This window comes from Aquila chrysaetos, chromosome 3, assembly GCF_900496995.4.
Source record: "Aquila chrysaetos chrysaetos chromosome 3, bAquChr1.4, whole genome shotgun sequence".
NCBI classification, from domain to species: Eukaryota; Metazoa; Chordata; class Aves; order Accipitriformes; family Accipitridae; genus Aquila; species Aquila chrysaetos.
In genome coordinates, this window is record NC_044006.1 from 18,189,804 (window position 1) to 18,208,354 (window position 18,551).

General features: G+C 46.6%; 2 protein-coding genes and 2 long non-coding RNA genes across 12 annotated transcripts in view; 2 read left to right on the forward strand and 2 right to left on the reverse strand.

The window, feature by feature from the left end:
* Positions 1-1,413: 1,413 nt before the first annotated feature.
* LSM5 (LSM5 homolog, U6 small nuclear RNA and mRNA degradation associated) lies at positions 1,414-12,313 on the reverse strand. 7 transcript variants are annotated; one of them, XM_030007771.2, is made up of 5 exons: positions 5,558-5,704; positions 4,479-4,574; positions 4,218-4,245; positions 3,484-3,556; positions 1,414-1,713 (listed from the first exon to the last, which is right to left on the reverse strand). In XM_030007771.2, exons 1-5 carry the CDS (start codon positions 5,601-5,603, stop codon positions 1,681-1,683), a joined length of 276 nt encoding a protein of 91 aa, XP_029863631.1. In that variant the 5' UTR covers positions 5,604-5,704; the 3' UTR covers positions 1,414-1,680. The 7 variants fall into 7 exon arrangements, with proteins under 7 accessions (XP_029863631.1, XP_029863633.1, XP_029863632.1 ...); XM_030007773.2 differs by lacking the exon at positions 5,558-5,704 and adding an exon at positions 5,144-5,267; XM_030007772.2 differs by lacking the exon at positions 5,558-5,704 and adding an exon at positions 4,786-5,126.
* Positions 5,682-8,374, forward strand: LOC115338852. 3 transcript variants are annotated; one of them, XR_003922552.1, is made up of 3 exons: positions 5,682-5,788; positions 6,057-6,448; positions 6,479-8,374. It is a non-coding gene; the product is annotated as an uncharacterized LOC115338852 (long non-coding RNA). The 3 variants fall into 3 exon arrangements; XR_003922551.1 differs by having other exon boundaries at positions 6,057-8,374; XR_005932019.1 differs by having other exon boundaries at positions 6,217-8,374.
* A 1,075-nt stretch (positions 12,314-13,388) lies between the features above and the next one.
* Positions 13,389-15,640, reverse strand: LOC115338851. Its single transcript, XR_003922550.2, has 2 exons — positions 15,198-15,640; positions 13,389-14,338 (listed from the first exon to the last, which is right to left on the reverse strand). It is a non-coding gene; the product is annotated as an uncharacterized LOC115338851 (long non-coding RNA).
* Positions 15,641-15,706: 66 nt separating this feature from the next.
* Positions 15,707-18,551, forward strand: part of AVL9 (AVL9 cell migration associated) — a 43,220-nt gene continuing 40,375 nt past the window's right edge. The window contains 1 exon segment of the mRNA XM_030007774.2: positions 15,707-15,919. Within this exon segment, the coding sequence (XP_029863634.1) occupies positions 15,827-15,919 (93 nt within the window). The 5' untranslated portion in view covers positions 15,707-15,826.

Consider the following 18,551-nt stretch of genomic DNA (forward strand, 5'->3'; position numbering starts at 1 on the left):
TTAAAAAAAAAAACCCAACACAACAGTACTACACTGGCTAGAAATCTTTTAAATATTCTGATGAAAAGACTCAAATTGTTTCTAGGAAATAAAGTGTTTGGGGCCAAAGCTGACATATGTTCATGTAAGTTTAAAAAAAAAAATCTTTTTTTTTTTTTAATTGATGTATTGAAAAAAGCTGGAGAAGGAAATCAGGACAGAAATGAAAAACCATTCAGGGACTCAATAGTATAGATTGTCACCATGCAATCTAAACATCGTAATTGCAGATCATATATTCAGAACAAGTGAGTCAAAAGTAGCACACTCCCTGGGAGAGGGGAGGGAGTCTCTTTCTCCTTTAATAGGCTAAAGCAAGAAGTTCTCACTGTATTTCAAGCCAAGACCCAGCTAGCAGAAGGTAGCTTTTCTGTCAGATAAAGCAAGGCAAAAGGATCAAGTACAGCAACTTCCTTGCAGTCTCTTGCTCCTGAGCACCCTTCTTCAACTCTTCTTTCTTCTTCTGGTGATGGGAAGGCAAAGCATGTTCTGCTCCCGTGAGCCCATGCTGCTTGTCCCTATAGTAACAGCAGGCACCTGTGATTCCTCTCCAAAGACATTTACACATAGAAATCAGTTGAATGATGTGTTATGGAAGCATAAGCTGCAGTGGACATGATTTAGAATCAGTTATTTTTTTTGTCCATCATGACAAAATAAAAACAGCAATTTATTACTTTATAGAAATTCTCCTAAGGTAGTAGTTGCCCCCAAGCACTGTCAAGTTTTTGGATCACAGGAGAACAAATGCAGCCAAAAGAACGTTTCCTCTAAAATGACTACTCCAAACTACACAAGCAGGCAGGCACAGGCAGCTCCCCATTTAATTAAGCATACATACACAGCAGCACTTAGTGGTGCAACCAGTCTCACCACTGATAGGAATGAGAAGTTTCAACACCAACCTTCCCATCCCCTCCCCCGGTCATGAACTAGGTCTGGTCTGTCTGTCCCCACTTGCCAAATACCACTACAGTGCCTTTACTATAAGAAAGTACATCTGCCAAGCAAAAGAAGTCCAAGAGAGCTGAACCTCAAGGCCAGCAGAACCAAAGGCTGCTGAGCATCAAATAGATGCGATGCATCCACTTTGAAGAGCTTTCAGAATTCTACAGCACTCTACCACATGGTTTACGGTGACACAGCCTGAAGCAGTGTTTAAACAAATCATCCAGCTTAGTATCTGCCTGTACTGCAAAGAATAGCAATCTCTTGGCCTACAACTTGGGTTTTATATAGACTTGGGCCATAAACAAATGCAACAGATGTAGAAAAACTGAAGACTGACAGCAACTGGAATGTAACTATTATTTTTCCACTCCATCAACCAGTTATAAAACTAACTCGTGCACTTACATAACAGAACACAGTAACTAACAAAAAGAAAGCCTTTTATTCAGAACAAATTAGTGCGTCGTTACAAGAAAGTCATGATTTCAACTTACAAAATCAGCATTATCATTAGCAATGCACCCTTCCTGAAGGGGAAATCCTTCTCTTTTATCAAATGTCAACTGCAAGAGTGTGTAAACAAAACAAACAACCCACACCAAAACCCACCCACACCCATACCCCAAAAGCTCTATTTAGATTACATATGTGTATATATAACATGTCTTCATAGACGACAATTGTATCAATTTATACTTCAGGTCCTTCTCCTCCAGGAACCAGCTATAAAAGAAGACGACAATTTTGTGTTAGTGCCATAGATTTGAGTTTTACAAACCCACACGTGACAGTTCTTGGTTTACAACATTTTAGCAGATGGAGACTTTATTCATAGACCACAAAAGTGGTTTTTATATTCAATATTATCTTCCTCTCCCAAGAGAGGAAGTCAGTTACTGCCAGAGAAGCACATGCCAGAAAGAATCTCCAAAATACAAATAATCTTTAACAAAACACAAAGGAGTTCCTAGGTAACACACATTTTGGTTTTTGTCTTTGGTATTCACTTCAAGGAGATGATTCTGTCCAGAAACACTAGAGCTCATTTTTAAAAGGACAAAGAACATCCTTTCATGAAGAATTTCTCCGATTGCTGATTCCTCCCCAGACTGCCACTATACTGGGAAGTTGGTTTCCTCTTTCCAACTTCTATTGCTAAGTAGAGCCCAAAAACTAATAAAGAGCCTCAACCCTTCTACAGGCAGCAGGGAGTAATTTTCCTGGGAAGAAAGAACTGAACAACAGAAAAAGAAATACAAAAGGAAAAACATGAATAAAGGAAAAAAGAAGAGGATAACCATTGCTTTTACTGATATATTCTTAATAATTAGCTGAGCACTTCTAAAGACAAAAGAGCTTCACTGCTTTCGGGACCGAAGCAAGAAAAAGTCCAAAGCATATAATCTTCCTGACATGCAAAGATGTGTCCACAAGAGACACAAGGTCTAATACAGAAACATATCTACGTCTCCCTGAAAATTTGCACTCTAAGAATCACCAGCTTCTGCTTCAAGGGCAGTATACCACCAGCTTAACTGAATGGTAGTAAATTTACCCCATACAAGAAATAAGAACATGCACTATCCTTTAAGGAGACAGAACAATAACAAAAGCAGAAAAAGGCTTAGAAATTAAGTCAAGATGGCACTTGCTCAGACACAGAGTGAGGAGGTGCAAGGTAGGTAAAACAGCAAAATGGAAATTATTCCTTGTTCACAAAGAGTTGACTGACTCAAGTCAGTCTTCTCCTCTTCCACAAAATTAAGAATGCCCTTATGCAAGAAGTCCAGACTTTGTAGCCATCTATGTGGACAAGCAAAAAACTGCTCTGGGTCTGCTTTTGTGGTATTTAGGAAGTTGCAGAATTCAGCTTAGGGATGCATAATCACAGTATTTAATTACTGTTTCAGTACTGATCTACATACATCAGCAGATGATAAACTAAAAATCATAGTGCTTCTGATTTGGTATAATCCAACAGACCTTGGGATTTTTTCAGAGCACGTAAAGGTACAGCTCTCTGGGCATCACATGGTATCATAACTGCCAAACAACTTGACGAGCTTGTAAGCATCCAAACTGCTGCAAACACATTTATATGTACAATAATGGATAAAGTGTAGATGCATTCCATCTACACACTTATGCAGGCAAACACTCATGAGTTAAAAGCCACTGTATGAACCAGCTTATGGAGTGCTTAACAAAGCCAGTGATTCCCTTGCACACCTGAAGACCAGCAAAACATTCACCAAAATAAAATTAGGGCCATGCTTTTTTTTTTTTTTTTAAACTGTAACATATACCAACTAAGACATTAATATCACTTCTCCAGCATCATTCATACACATATATGCCCCAGAAGCTACTTGAAAGCACCTTATATAATTGAACTGTCTGGAAATATCAGCTTAAAGTAGTTGAATTCAATTACTGATCAATTTACAGGTACAGAAAATAAAGGCATGCAGCATTTTAACAACGATGACTTACCATTGTTATGTTGTTTCCATTTAGCAAAATCTGGTCTAGCTTTGTGATTCTTCTGCCCTCAGGTGTAATCTCACTGAAGCAGCATTAGAAAAAGTAAGAAAGAACACATAACCAGGGACAACAATTCCAGTTTTGATTACAGAGCTGACATAAATCTCTACATTAAGATGACAGTTGTTGGAACTAACAAGTAAGTTAGCCACACTGCAGTGTAATCTTGATAAATTGACCACCTGGGTAAAGGAAGCTACCTGGCAGCTAAAAGGATCCATTGTACTTTTCTGCTCAGTACACGTAAAGATACAGATTCACCCTCTAAGTCTTGGCAATTTCTTAAATACCACCAATACTCAAAATAGGTTTCAAAGCAACATGGCATGACAAAGTAATAAATACTTATCCTTAAGTCTGCTAACTTTCTGCTTTCTAAATCTTTGCCTAGACCTTAAGGAAATGTAAAAGCAAACAAACTACTGGAAAGTTCAACATACAATCCACACAAAGTTAAGGCTACAAAGTAGGAACCTGATTACAAGTATAAATCATGCAACAGCTACTCTGTGACATGGCTGTCCTGAATAGATCACCCTCTATAGTTAAAAGTCCAAGGTACAAACTATTCAGCTGGCAAGTATTCAAAAAATATAAAAACACTTTGCTTATAGATCTCACACAATCTTTTTCCTCAGGAAACCAAACATTAAATAGCAACAAGAGGCAGAAATAATACTTACAATTCTGTAACATCTTCTAACACCATATCTGAAAATCCAGTTTCAAGGTAAATAAGGCCCCGAATTTTAAAATAAAAATATTTAAAGTTATTTACATTTTATACTGAGCTGTGATTTTATCAGTAAAATAAAAAAACCAGAATAATACAATGGATCCATACAAAAAGGTTCCATCCGGTGAACTCAAACCTCTCAAAAGCAATAACTTAATTGAACTGGAGCATAAACTGGAGGGCCTTAAACACTTCCATCAAAGGATACTGACAAAGTCATCAAATCCTAGAAGTGTTCCAACAATTTCTTTATCACTCTTCATCACAATATGAATGCGTGAACCTATGCATTTGTCCACAAGTTCTGTAAATAAAAACAAAAATAAACTGAAAAACACAAGAGATTGTTTTATAGAACATACATTTTTCGAACAAAAACCTTAACATTGTGGCAGCAAAAAAAGTAAATGCCACGGGCACGGGTAAAAAACACAAAGAGAAGGAAAAAAAAAAAGAGACAGGAAAAAAAAATATCCAAAAAAACGTTTCCTCGCAGGCTTTACTGCTGCTGTTACCTCAACCAGTTTCTGCGGCCGCAGGAACACGTTCCCTTCACCGAGAACACCTCGGTGTCGGCAGCGTGCAGCACATCACCGCGGCTCTGCCGAGCGCCAACGCTCGTCCCCAGCCGGCCTTTGCTCCGCACCCAAACCTCGGCCCGGAGCCACCCCCCCGCTCGCTGCCCGTGCCGGAGACCGGGACGCCCCGGCGCCCCTCGCCGCCGCGGGCAGGGACCGGCCCGGCCGCGGCTCCCGAGCGGCGGGAGGCCCCGCGGCCTCACGCAGACGCCTGACTGACGAGCCGGGAGGGCCGCCCCGTGCCGCCCACACCCCCGGCCCCTCAGCCCCGGGCCAGCGAGGATTTTTCCCTCGCCGGCCAAGAACACCGGACGCTGCGGCCAGACCCGCGCACTTCACCCCGCCTGCGAAGGCGAAGGGCTTCGCCTCCCGCCGCCGAGCCGAAGCGGGAGCGCGGCCCGGCCTCTCCACACCGCCCTACCCAGCCGCCGCCGCCGCCACCGCCCTCCCTCGCCTCACGCCACCTCCACACAGCCCTGCACCCCTGGGCTGGCCGAGGAAACCCTCGCCCGACGGGAGCCGCCGGGCGTCTTCCAACCCCGCCCACCCCACTCCAGCTTCCCGCCAAGCGGCGGCGGCGGCGCTCGCGTCACCCAGAGGTGCCCGCAAACGGCCTCTCTCTTCCTTCCTTCCCGCCCGCCACCCACAAGACGGAATCCTCCCCCCGAACACCAAGAGAGCACGGAAGGGCCACGGCAGCACCGGTTACCGAGCGGTAGGAGCTGAGAAGGGTTGGTGGTCGCGTTAGCCGCCATATTGGACCCAGACCTGACCAATCGCTACTGCCACCGCCTCCCGCGGGGGCCAGCCCCGCAGCCCCGACGAGCGGATGGCAGAGCCGTCGCTCCCCCGCTCCGGTGCCTCCTCCCGGTCCCTCCCCCGCCCCCGACCGTTTTTCTATAAATGCCGGGAACGAGCGGGAGTCGTGACACTTCGTGAGGTGGGTGTTGAACACGCGGCTTGTGTTGAAAGCATCCCGGCAGAGTTTTAAAGGAAACCCCCTTTATTTCCCCTCCCTTCTCCTCCAGCCGGCCGGCGCCGCCTTAGGCTGTGGCCGGTGCAACCGGTACCCGAACAGCCCGGCGGCCTCAGGGTGTCAATCCCCCCCTTCAAATAAGCCTTGTTTCCCTCGGGCGCGTCAGGTGGAAGGATTTTATGCACTGTACACCATAGCTGTTTTATGTGCTGATATTTATGTTTTCCCCCAGATTTGCTTATCAATTCACAAGAGGACGGTTGCAAGAAGGATTTTTGGAAGCCCTTTTGCCTGTGCACAACAGGCTTGGAGCCAAAAAACCACTGGCCATTCAAACAGACTTTGCTTGTTTAATGCTACAGCATTAATTAAACCAGTGTTTCAACTTCCAGAGCCATTGCACGTTTTGTAACAGGGCAGATGCCAGAAGAATCGAGCCTGAATAAACTCCGTCCTTCACCTAGGAAGGTGGTGCTGTCTCCAGAAACAAATGTGCCTTTTGAAGGATGAACAGCTGCTGGCATCAGACAGCTGCTGGCTCGGTTCTTAAATATGGTTAGTTCCCAGGTAACACTGAATGCTTGGACTTTCTGTTCTTGAAGTTAAATGCAACCTTTGAAATGGGTGAGTGCCGCTGCCCCACTGGGCTCCCAGGCAGGAGCTCTTCGCTGTGACCAGAGCAGAGAGATGGAATGCTGGACTTGACTCACTGCAAGGCTGCAGGGCTGGCATGTCTCCTTGAGCAGAGGGTGTTTGAAGTGCCAGTTGGGGTAGTTACAATGACTGTGTGAGGCGGCACAGGCAGGACACAGGAACAACCACAAAACCATGCATTAAATGCAAACAGTAAATTTATTTTTGTTACCTCGCCAACTGGGGGATCCCTGAAGCAGCACCCGGGCACAGGCACATGAGCAGGGACACAGGCACTGCTGAGCTCAGCCCATGCTAGGGGATTGCCGACCCTGCTGTTTTCACCAGTTTATCAGGGATTCGTGCAGGCACAATGTACCACTGTGCTTTGATACTTCCCACAGCAGGACAGGAATCTCAAGCATGTTCGATAGGGTGCCTCTTAAGTCTATCACAGGCCTGTGTTACCTAAACACACATGTTCTACTTGTCAAGCATGCAAGGATAAACAGCAATTAGTATAATATATGTATACATCTGCACGCCAGCTGCAGGTCACTTGAGCGTGTTTATAATCCTCCTTGCCAATCGTCCGTTATTATCCCACGTTCCACCCCCTCACTCAAGGGAGCACTTCCACTGGGTCTGGCGAAGCTGGAGGTGTCCATTTGGGCTTGCAGGGTGCAGGGCAGGGTAATGTGTAGAGGCATGTAATGAACACATATAGAAAAAGGAATAAACTTATCCCTACAATAATGCTTTGAATCAAGTGTCCCACCCATCCTGTCAGGGAATTAAACAGCTCAGCCAGCCAGGCACCACCAGTAGATTGTTTCATTTGATGTGTTAAAATCCTGGAAGTGTTGAATGTCATCCTCTATGCTGGCTGATTAATCAGTTACATTGAAGCAACACATGCCTTCAAGATCGTAGCAGCGTTTATGGTGTAGAAGGAGAGAGTCCACCGCCAGTTGATTTCGTAATGTTCCCGGGAATACAGCCATTACCTACTCAGAAAAAATAGCAATGAGGAACATTAATGTCAAAAGCACTTAACATAGTATAATTCTGTAATACAGCTACTGGAGTTTGCAAGCCAATAAAACGTTGTCAAAAGATCTGCAGCTGTTAATCGATACAATAGAGAAGGCAGATGAGTTACAGTAGAGGCCAACCAAATCCAAGTATTTACATGTTGATCTTGTGGAAACGCATCCAGGGCACGTGCTTGTAGTACAAGACTACAAACCATGATAAGCCAACCTGTGATAAGGAAGGAAAACAGGAGTGTCATCTCCTTCCAGTAATACATAAATAACGCTGTTGCTCCAGCTTCTTCAGCTACTATTACTCTGGGTTTGATAACCTGATATGGGGTAATTGCCCACACAGATTGAAGAACTATGGCTTGTGCTTTTTCAGATTGAACTTCAATTCAATGTTGGATTTGCAACACCAATAACACTGTTCCAATGCTATGTATCTTCTCTAGATAAGGCACAGGTATTCATCGAAGATACTTGAAATACAAGAGCTCAAGACAAACCAGACAATTGTTTCATCCCTCCAGCTGGACACCACCAGAGCCTCTTGGACTCCCCTGGAGCGTCACCCAGGTTATTGGGGCCTGGAGGTGGCATTTTGTCATTCTGAAGATGACAAAACCAGTGCAGGGTGGCTGTCCTCAGCTAGCTCTCGCCTCAGCTACCAAACGAGTGAGTGAAGATGAAGCCAGACCCACGCTGGCAGTGCACAGAGAATACTAACAAGTCATCAAAGAAGGTAGATGCCCCATCCCTGCAAACATTCAAGATGGAGAGACAGCTCTTTAAGAGAAGCCTTCAGTCCTGACAGGAAGTAGTTTTGGCAAGATCAGGCAATAAACAATTAAAAAACCCAATAAAACCCAATTTAAAATCCAAAAACCACTCTCCTCTCTTATTTGGCACTTTTGAGACTGCATGCGGACTCCCATGTCCTGTTCTGGCATCCCTAGGACAGGAAAGACACTGACAAATGTGGTGCGGGCCCAGCCCAGCGCCTTCAAGATGGTGAGGGGCCAGGGCACATGGCACACCAGGGCAGGCGGAGGGAACTGCCACTGTGCAGCGGGGAGAAGAGAAGGCTCAGGGCTGGGTCTGACTGCTCATCTTCCAGAACACTGCAAAGCAATTGCTTTCCTGACCCAATACCACATAGCAAACCATCCTATTTATCTCCCACATGCACTTCACTATTGCTCGTTTTGGTATCCAGAACAGCAAAGGCCTTGGGTAAAAAAAAAAAAAAAAAAATAGAGCGAGCTTGATTACCCCCAGCTTGCATCCCTACTCTCTTTCGTAGGGTACAAGCCACGGGCTCATCTCTCCTACCTGCTTCCCAAGTCTGCTTGCTCAAACAAGAAGTATGAGAGCATTCAAATGTAAGTGTCAGTTTGCCAACATGCAGGGAACCGCCACCCCACCCCTAGTTCATGAGACAGGTAAGAAAAAAGCTTCATCTCAATGGTGGAGCTTTGCCATGAAAACTGGTTCTACAAGAAAAAATACCTCTGGGAGCTCCTGAGCTCCTCTGGGTTTAAGGTCTTTAACACCACAGCCAGCAGGGAGCAAGCCACGTTGTCAACTACTTTTTTACACCTTGGTTTCTAATCAACACCGCTGTTTGCTTTGCTCTCATGTGGAGCCATGGAGTGGACTGGCAGCTATCCAGCACAGGTTACTGGAGCCCAGGGCTTGCAGCAAACCAAGGAACACAGGAAACTGACAGTCCTGGTGCACCTCAAGGACTTCATATCCAGTTTGCTCTGTACATAAGTTAAAACAGTGGGGTGGTTTGGTATGGTTTGGTTTATGGGGGTTTATTTTTCTTTTTTCCATCTGCTACATCATCTCTCTCCCTCTTAGAGCAAAAAAAATTGCAAACTAGTCCATCGCTTACTCATGTTTTTTATGTCCTTCCAGTTCTCTCTTTTTTAACACTCTGTATTGTGCTCACAGACAGAATATGAAACCCCATTCAGCACCATGGCAACAGGGGCTAGAACGAAATGGCACTCCTTCATTCACAGATGAGTTGCAGCTAAATTACTAACAGACTGAGAAGCAGCAAGGTGGAAAAAGACAGTTCTGAATGTACACAGGCAGGAGGGTTGCTGCACTTGGGCAGCTGTTTCCATCCAGCAGCCCCTTTTCGGAGCAGAGTAGCCCCAAGTGAAAACTGCCCTTCTTCAACGGTTTCAGGAGAGAAAGGGGACCCATTTGCTCACCATTATAATGCAATTTGCATTACTCAACACTGAATTATTCTTACTGACTACAGCCTGCAGTGCATTTTCATTAACTAATGGCCCTAAAAGCAGCAGTGACCAATTTAGGATCTCACGGGAGGGTCTGAGTATGCATCTGTATTAGCTGCAAATTTGACCTAATTCCTATTTACTTCAGACACAATCAGGAGCAACTGACACAACCAGTCAGAATGAGCAGTCTGGGTCAGGTCTTGAGACAGACAGGGCCTGACTCCTTCCAAATATGTCTTTAGTAAACATTGCAATTCACAGGGGCAGGCTACATTCAGCACAGGATACTCGGGACATGTATACAGGAGGCACTGGAGCATGTTACTCCTCAGGGAAGAGCATCCAGGTCTGGCTTCAGAACTGAAAGCAACATGACTGTGGGAATCAAGGGACTGCAGAAAGGCAGACCGTATGCACAAAAGTTTGTTCCCAAGCGCAAGTCAGTTCAGCCATTGTTGAAACTGGCCTAAAGACATAGCAGGAGCTGTGCTATGCCTTGTTAGCTTCCACCTCTCTGTCCTATGTGCCGTCACACAGTACATGCTGGCGGCAGCATTTCTTCACGTTTCTCACTGAGCTGCCCAGAAAAAGGCATCATCAACATACAGTGGGAGACACAAGTATTGCCACGAGTCCTGAGCCACCAGCTGAACCCTAACTGCAATGGCTGATCACCACCCTGGAATCTGTCTGCCTTCAATTTCTCTAGTCCATCTTCAAAGATTGTTCTGTTGTTTGTCTCGAGAACCACTGCGTGAATGTACTGTGTGCTCAGTATTTCTTTAAGACTTCAATCCATTCCTGTCAGTGTTGTCTGGCTCTCTCCTGTACTTACCGCTACACACATCTTGAAAAGGAGTAATGGACCGTCCATGTCACATCTGCAGCGTGCACTAGGTTGTGAGAAGGACTTTTGTGTTGGCTGTAGCCAACCTCCAGAACTTTCACAATGGACACCAGGGCAGAAATGGGGATCTGAGGAAAACAGCACAGAATTACAAACAAAATAATCACCTTTAGTGGCTAGCATTTGGGGGGGGAGCATTTTGACCAGATGCCCCAGAGAGGACTTCCTACTTCACAAATAATTAACACCTGTGCCCAGAGGTCACAAACCTCTCTCTGCTCCCCTCACAACCCACTGGAATATATCTCTGCTTTACAACTCTCAGTCAAGATTTTCTAAGGAAACAATTCTGACCAGTTACCTTCTTTAAACATATCTCATCAGGCACAGGCAGTTCCTGAAGTAGTACAGGAGGTAGAGATCTGCAAACCCTTTCCAAAGTGGGGACCCCCAGGAAGTGGAAGTGTCAACAGCGGAAGGGACAGCAGAGTATTTGGGTGGGAATAATGGTCAAGATCTGAGCAACATTTCTGCCACCCCAATTTAATCCTGTTCAAAGCTGGAGGCGAAGATATGTCGCATTTGTGTCTGCAAACCTCTGTAACAACCCAAGCTCTCCTTTTTCGCTTGCACGCTTGAGAGTCCTGTGAATCTCAGGAGAATGACACTATCGCTCCCACAGGACAGTATTTCCCATGGGGAAGCCTGTTTGGAACCCCACGTACTTCATGGTGCCCTACTGCAATTAAATGCACTACTCAAATAACATTTGGTCCTGCTTACTGCAAAAAGGATTATTTTAACATTTTAGTGAAACTACAGCATCCACGAAGTCTTCAAATAGCACTAAAATTGCATTCTGAATGGAACAAAGGAGGATTAGAGGGAAGTTCAACAGAACCCAAGACGGAAGAAGAGACCCATCTTCTACCTACTGAACTTGAAACAGTTGATTGGATCATAGATGGTGAGAAGTTCACAGAAAATGAATTCTCGTGTGTGGTCCCCACTGGGGTCATTCAGTGTGACTACATCTAAGGGCCACTTGTCTACATGCTGCAAGAGTGGAGTGAAAAGACAGTCACTCTAGTGTCCTCACAGGCTTTACTGCTGCTGTTACCTCAACCAGTTTCTGCGGCCGCAGGAACACGTTCCCTTCACCGAGAACACCTCGGTGTCGGCAGCGTGCAGCACATCACCGCGGCTCTGCCGAGCGCCAACGCTCGTCCCCAGCCAGCCTTTGCTCCGCACCCAAACCTCGGCCCGGAGCCACCCCCCCGCTCGCTGCCCGTGCCGGAGACCGGGACGCCCCGGCGCCCCTCGCCGCCGCGGGCAGGGACCGGCCCGGCCGCGGCTCCCGAGCGGCGGGAGGCCCCGCGGCCTCACGCAGACGCCTGACTGACGAGCCGGGAGGGCCGCCCCGTGCCGCCCACACCCCCGGCCCCTCAGCCCCGGGCCAGCGAGGATTTTTCCCTCGCCGGCCAAGAACACCGGACGCTGCGGCCAGACCCGCGCACTTCACCCCGCCTGCGAAGGCGAAGGGCTTCGCCTCCCGCCGCCGAGCCGAAGCGGGAGCGCGGCCCGGCCTCTCCACACCGCCCTACCCAGCCGCCGCCGCCGCCACCGCCCTCCCTCGCCTCACGCCGCCTCCACACAGCCCTGCACCCCTGGGCTGGCCGAGGAAACCCTCGCCCGACGGGAGCCGCCGGGCGTCTTCCAACCCCGCCCACCCCACTCCAGCTTCCCGCCAAGCGGCGGCGCTCCCTCAGCAATAGGAGGTGAGGCGGCCTGGTGGTCGCGCTAGCCGCCATGTTGGACCTAGACCTGACCGATCGCTACCGCCTCCCGCAGAAGTAAAGGGCCGCCCCCGGTTACCCCAAAATAACTTCAACCAAGTAGTTTTCCGTATATGGAAGATGGATGTAGTCAATTAGGATAATCCGATTATGCCAATCATCACATTAATGAAATTCTCGTGTGTGAGAAATGAATTTAGTCCCAAACAGGATTCCAATCAAAGTTTATAATTTATTAAATGAATAAAGGCAAGCAAACAGCGCTGGGTGCATCGGGAGTCTCTGCCCTACCAAGATGCACACTGTGAAAAACAACCCAGCTTCTTTTATAGTCTAACATTAGTTACATCGTGTCCTTCCAAAAGACTCTCCACCTCCTGGTTGTGCGGGTGCAGTAGTTCTCCTAGAAACTTCTCAAACTCTCCTCATTGGCTGAGGGGTCTTCAGTTGTCCTAGAAACTTCTCGAACTCTCCTCATTGGCTGAGGGGTCTTCTATACAATGTATCTCCTACCAAGCTCCTCACTGCTCGGGCATGACAGCAGACATCCTGTGCAACAGGCGACATCCTGTGCAACAGGCGACACCCTGCACAGCACCAGCTGTGGCCATCAAAACCCAAGCAAGTTTGCAACAGACACCTCCCCCCCCCCCCCCCCCCCAAGAAATGCATATAACAAATTGCTTACACACTGCCACTTCAATACACCCTCTATTCATACATACTAAAGATCACCCCGTTCGTAACCTCGCTTAATACTATGATAAATGCCTCAGTTCTCCCCTAGGATCTCTTGTTTAACACTGCGCAGTTAACAACAAAACCGGTTTTGGGCTGGCAAAAAAGAACTATATATACATGTCATCTGTTTCCTCCCGGCCTGCGGTTATACGAGGACCGACAAAATGGTTAGTGAGGGTCACATTTTATTATGCGGCCCTAGCATTGTTTATATTGACACGAATCAGATGAACACATTTCACATTGTGCACCTTCATTCACCATAATGAACGTGGATGGCCCTTCAGAAAGCAGTGTTTTCTCCTCCTGCCTTACTGCTGTTTTCCGTATTTCACATAAAATAATCACTTTCTTCTTCCTGCTACTTTTGTTTGTTTACTTAACTAATGGCTTTTTTCTATATTTTTATATTCATATCTAAGATTTTTATCTTTGTAAAATGTTCTCCAATTTGTAATAGTGAGACATTTATTAAATTTATGTCCAATCAATTCTTTTGTAGTCTTTTCTCTTTCCTATTTATTTTACAGAAGTTTCCAAGTGAGAGATCATAATCCCAACCATTGTTATGATCCTTACTACGTACAATTCAGTTTTTCTAAAATCTACAAGAGCTTCAGAAAAAAATCTACTCCAAACACAAAGTGAGATTGCCATCCTGAAGAAATTAGTCACAAACCTCAGATCCATGCCAGGAGTTCATTTATGCTTTTCTTCAACAAAAATCCCAGTATGATTATTTTTTTATTCACATGCTTGCCTCCACAAACTCACAATTATGGTTTTTAGGAAGCTGAGCTATACTTAACAGAGCGGAGCTACCAGCTAGCACAGGAACTGCTCACCTGTGATGTTACTTCCAGACATAAAATACCATACTGCCCAGGTAAAGCTTATCCATCTCAAGAAGTCACACTGCACATAAACCAAGTTGAGAACTCTTTGTTACTGCTATGAAATGCAGAATGACTAACAGATTACAATTACTATGGTAATGATAGAATAGCTGGTGGTTCTTAAGTAAAATATTACCTCTGAGTAACAGAAGAACTGTAGGGCTGAGTTTTCATTGCCATTTGTTAGCTACGCACTGAGAAAGAAAATTCCTTTAGGAAAGTTCTGATTGAGCCTTGTCCAAGAGCTTCCGTTGCGTAGCAGCTCTCACCTTCCTTTCTCATAAATACATGCATTGTGAGCTATGGAAAAAAACCAAACAGAAATGTGTTAGTTTTCCTAGAACAGGCTGATGTTGTCAGTCCAACATTTGTATTGCCTTAGCAGGAAAGAAAATTTCAAGCTGAAAAAAAAAAAAATCTAATAATCTATTCAGAGAAGCAATACGCCACAATTATCCAGCAGTATCACTGAGATGCCTCTATAATGCAAAATCCATAGCAGCAAGTGATGCCAGACTGCATTTTCCTCAGTGAACTGAGTACAAGCTATGAATGCTCCCATGCATCTTTTGGGGGATACCTCATTACTGCAGGAGATAATGGTCAATATTTCATACTTTTTCTTTTTTTAAATGATACTAAACAGTAAGTTACAGACTAAAACTAATAAGGAATCATTCACTTGCCAGAGCTGGATTGTTCCTTGTAGCTTATCCTGTGTTCCTTAAGAGTGTATTTTTTCTATAATGGCACTTCTGCTGGAGCTGAGGAACAATACATAATTACATGCTTTATTGTTATAATTTGAGCCTCTGGGTACTGTGTTAGTGATGAGATTTTCTTTCAGCTCTATTCTTTTATAATTTTTTCAAAAAGAATCTCCTCCTCTGATTTCCACAGAGAATCTTAATTATTAAGAGTACAGACTCTACCAAGTGGTTGATTTAAATAACCAGAACTGAATCATAGCAAAGGTTAAAGAGGGAGCACGGTCTGATTGCAGTAAGATTTATTTTTTTCTCTCACAGTAAATTTGCCTGTGCTCTTGGACAAGTCTTTGAACTGTCTTTTCTAGGGTATCATAATGTATGTTCATCAGCAGAACAGTGCTAACAGAAGAAGCCTTAACTTTTCTCATCTCTAAGCTCCAGCAACCAACCTGACAAACCTGGACTGAAACCATCCCAGACTTCATTTTGCACTGCCATTAATCTGCACGACTTCACGCTGGAAGGACGCAGCCCGAGGATGTGCTGTTCTCTGTGCTTCAGGGGGGGCTTTGAGAGGAGATTTTCTCAGAAAAGAAGATCAGAAGGAGGCACCATCATCGCCCCTGCTCGAAGTTCCGCCGCGGTCCGCCAGGACTGGGCGGGAAGGCCTCAGCCGAGGCCGGCGACTCCACTGCCGGGCCGCGATGTGTTTTCCTGGCCGCGGGATAAAACGAAGCCGCTTTCCCTGGCAGTCCTTTCCATGAAGCGAGCTTTCCTGCAGACGTCCCCGCGGAGCAGGAGGAGAGCGGCACGGGCTCTTGCCCGCGCTCCACGGCCCGCGGCCGACGGCACCTCCTGAGAGGACGGGCCGAAGCGAAACCCCACCCCGCCGGCGGCTGGGGGGAGGGAGGAGCGGGAAGAGGGAGGTGCTGCCGGCAGCGCCCTGCCCACCCCCGGCCGGGCGCTAGCGGAAGCGCAGGCGGTCGGGGCTGCTTCCCTGTCGGACCCTCGGCGGCGGGAGGCGGGGCGAGAGCCCGGGCCCGGCGGCATCCTTCCCAGCGGCCATTACCGGGGCTCCATGGAGAAGCGGGGTGCGCCGCCGGCCCCCACCCCGCGGGGCCCAGTGCTGCACATCGTGGTGGTGGGCTTCCACCACAAGAAAGGCTGCCAGGTGAGGGGGTGCGGGTGCCCGTCGTCTCCCGCCTTTCCCTTCCGCTCCCTGCCCTCCCCCGGGTCGCTTTCCCCGCGCTGAGCAGCGCCTGCCCGACTGCTTCCCCCAGCCTGCGGCGGGGCGGCCCGGCTGCGGTCCCGTGGGGAAGGCTTCAGCCCCTGCGGGAGGGGGCGCGTCTGATGGGGGGGGGCTTTGCTCCAGGGCGTGGGTTAAGGAGCGGTTTGAAACCGGCGAAGTGCGTTAGGGCCCCAGTTAGCCCCGGCTTCCCCCGGGGAGGGGGCTGGGCTGGGCTGGGCCAGGGGTTCCCTCAGCTCGGGGCGGGACGGGGGCGGCCTGGCGGGGCCGTGACTCAGCCCGCTCCGGGCAGTTAATGTTTTACCGAGCTGCGTACGTGACTGCTACCTGTCCTGCCTCGGCGCTCCCGCCGGGGGGCGAGGCGGAGCGAGGGCCGGCGGGGTGAGCTCCCCGCCGCCTCCCGTCCCCCCGTTCTCCTGTAGATGCTGGGAGACGGCTCAAATCGTGGCACCCGTTATCTACTGTGAGTCGTGCGCGTTTAGTGCGTTCAGACAGGGAAGTGAGAGAAAAAATTATCTCTTTACCTACCTTCTGTTCTTGCCTGGCAGCGGCGCCTTGAACTCTTATGGGTACAGCTTGTACACAAACAGCCTGATGGCCCCAGGGCATAAGTCCACCCTTGGTTTAAGTTTTCTCTGTGTGTCTCTTCCTTTCTTTCATAAACGCTTGACTGCTTCGTGTGGCCTGTAAGGCAGAAGAATTTTATGTTCTGTATTTCATAGGTGTTTTACGCTCCAATTTTTTTTTTTTTTTTTTTAAACCCTTGAAACAGGAGAAGTTGTTGCCTAGCCGGGCTGCACACACAGTTGCTTTGCTGTGACGAGCAGATAGATACAATGTTGAATTTGCAGTGAGTCTTTCCATAGAGCGGTCTTAGTCTTTACAAAAATTACCAAAAGAGTAATGAATGTGATGGTGGTTGTTACACAAGAATTGGTCTGACATGAATGCATTTCATACAAGGTAGCAGAGGGTTAAATTAATCTTTGTTAATGTTTCAGGAAATAAAACAAGCATTGTAACATGTAAAACAACCTCCTACCAACAGAGGCTGAAGCACAAATGCAAGAACTCATTGTAGGTATTCTTCCATCACTTTTTCTGAAAGACCTGCATGGTATTGTAATGCATCCTTTCTCCTCAGGCTGTCTAGGGGCTGTTCACATGTGGATGTTTGCAGGATCAGTTCCTGTGAAGTAATTAGATCATCTAGCTTGCAAGGTTTGCAGTATTTATCTGTCACTTTCTTGTCAAAGACTGTTAGGAGACGAGTGTTATTTGGGTGTCTGTAGGAGGAAGAGCGCATTTTTGCCCTCACCATGTTGTTGGCTTCTTGGACAAGACAGGTTGGAGACAAAAGCAGAGGTGGCTTTTGTAGCTTCTGTTCTTCTCTTGGGGTCTGTATTTCTTTTCTTGTAACGTTATGCAGTGTTGATGCAAAGCTACAAACTGCCCCCCCCCCCCCCAAAAAAAAACCCACCACCAAAATATAAATTAGTAGCAGTGAATTTTATCTTGCTGCCAGTAAAATGTAGACATATGTTTTCAGGTATTGTCAAAAATTGGGTTGGAATACCTCTGAACCGAAGACTTTAAGTACCTCAAGAAATGAACTGGAGAAGTTGGAGAGGAAGGCGGTTGGGGAAGGGGAGGGGGTAGCTGTGTGACAAGGAGAAGAACTGTGGGAATGTAATGACAATTGGTAGAACCAAAACCAGCCAGACTTCCTAAGGGAAATCTAACCAGAAATCTAATTTTAAATATATCCTACTTCTGACTTAGCAGATTTGTTACTGAACTGTAAAAATAATTTCCTAAAAGAACTGGAGACAGGGAGCTGCACAGCTATAGCCTAATGAGTTTGACATCAGTAGTGTGCAAGGCTCTAGAGAATTTGTGAAGGAAAGAATTAATTAACAACATGAAACTAAGTAGGCCGAGTCCTGTGGGCATTCACTAAAGATAGATCATGCCTGACTGACCTGCATCTTTTGTAAGAATAAATGATTGATTTACTTTCTCTGTAAAAGAAACAGAGTAGCTTGAGTCTGCCTGGAACTTGATAATGGATCACACAACACTAAAGAAAAAAAAAAAGTTTGGGTTTTTGGTTTTTTTAAGGTCGAGATACTGGAGAATTAGTACAAGAGCTGGTACTTGGGTAAGAAACAGTATGAAGGAGAGGAAGCAGCAACAGATTTGTGTCAGAAGAGGAACCGCTGGCCTGAAAAGTGCTTGCACTGAATTCGGGCCCACATAAGTGGAGCTGGCATTTACACACTAAAATCTAACTCTGATGAGCAAACTTGAGGAATCAGTGTTACAAAGGAAGACTGGAACGTCATGCAAGAGCTGGATGATAAGGAATGCTGAAATGGTAGAAATAGGGTGCATTATAAAGTCATGCAATAGGAATGAATAACAACAGTATAGGCTTGGGAATTAACATGAGGAGAACTCTGGAAGAGAAAAAAGACTGCATATGATCAAGGATAAGTCATAGAACTGGTGTGATTTGCAGGCAAGAGTGGCAACAAATGTAGTCCTATAGTGTAAT

What these genes read in the sequence shown, in the direction of transcription:
- LSM5 (XM_030007770.2), bottom strand. Translation starts at nt 5,603, where the DNA reads ATGGCGGCTAACGCGACCACCAACCCTTCTCAGCTCCTACCGCTCG. An exon ending in TTAGAAGATGTTACAGAATT is followed by an intron (nt 3,557 to 4,217) that starts GTAAGTATTATT and finishes ATGCTGCTTCAG; the next exon opens with TGAGATTACACCTGAGGGCA. An exon ending in ATGGAAACAACATAACAATG is followed by an intron (nt 3,220 to 3,483) that starts GTAAGTCATCGT and finishes GCTGGTCTTCAG; the next exon opens with GTGTGCAAGGGAATCACTGG.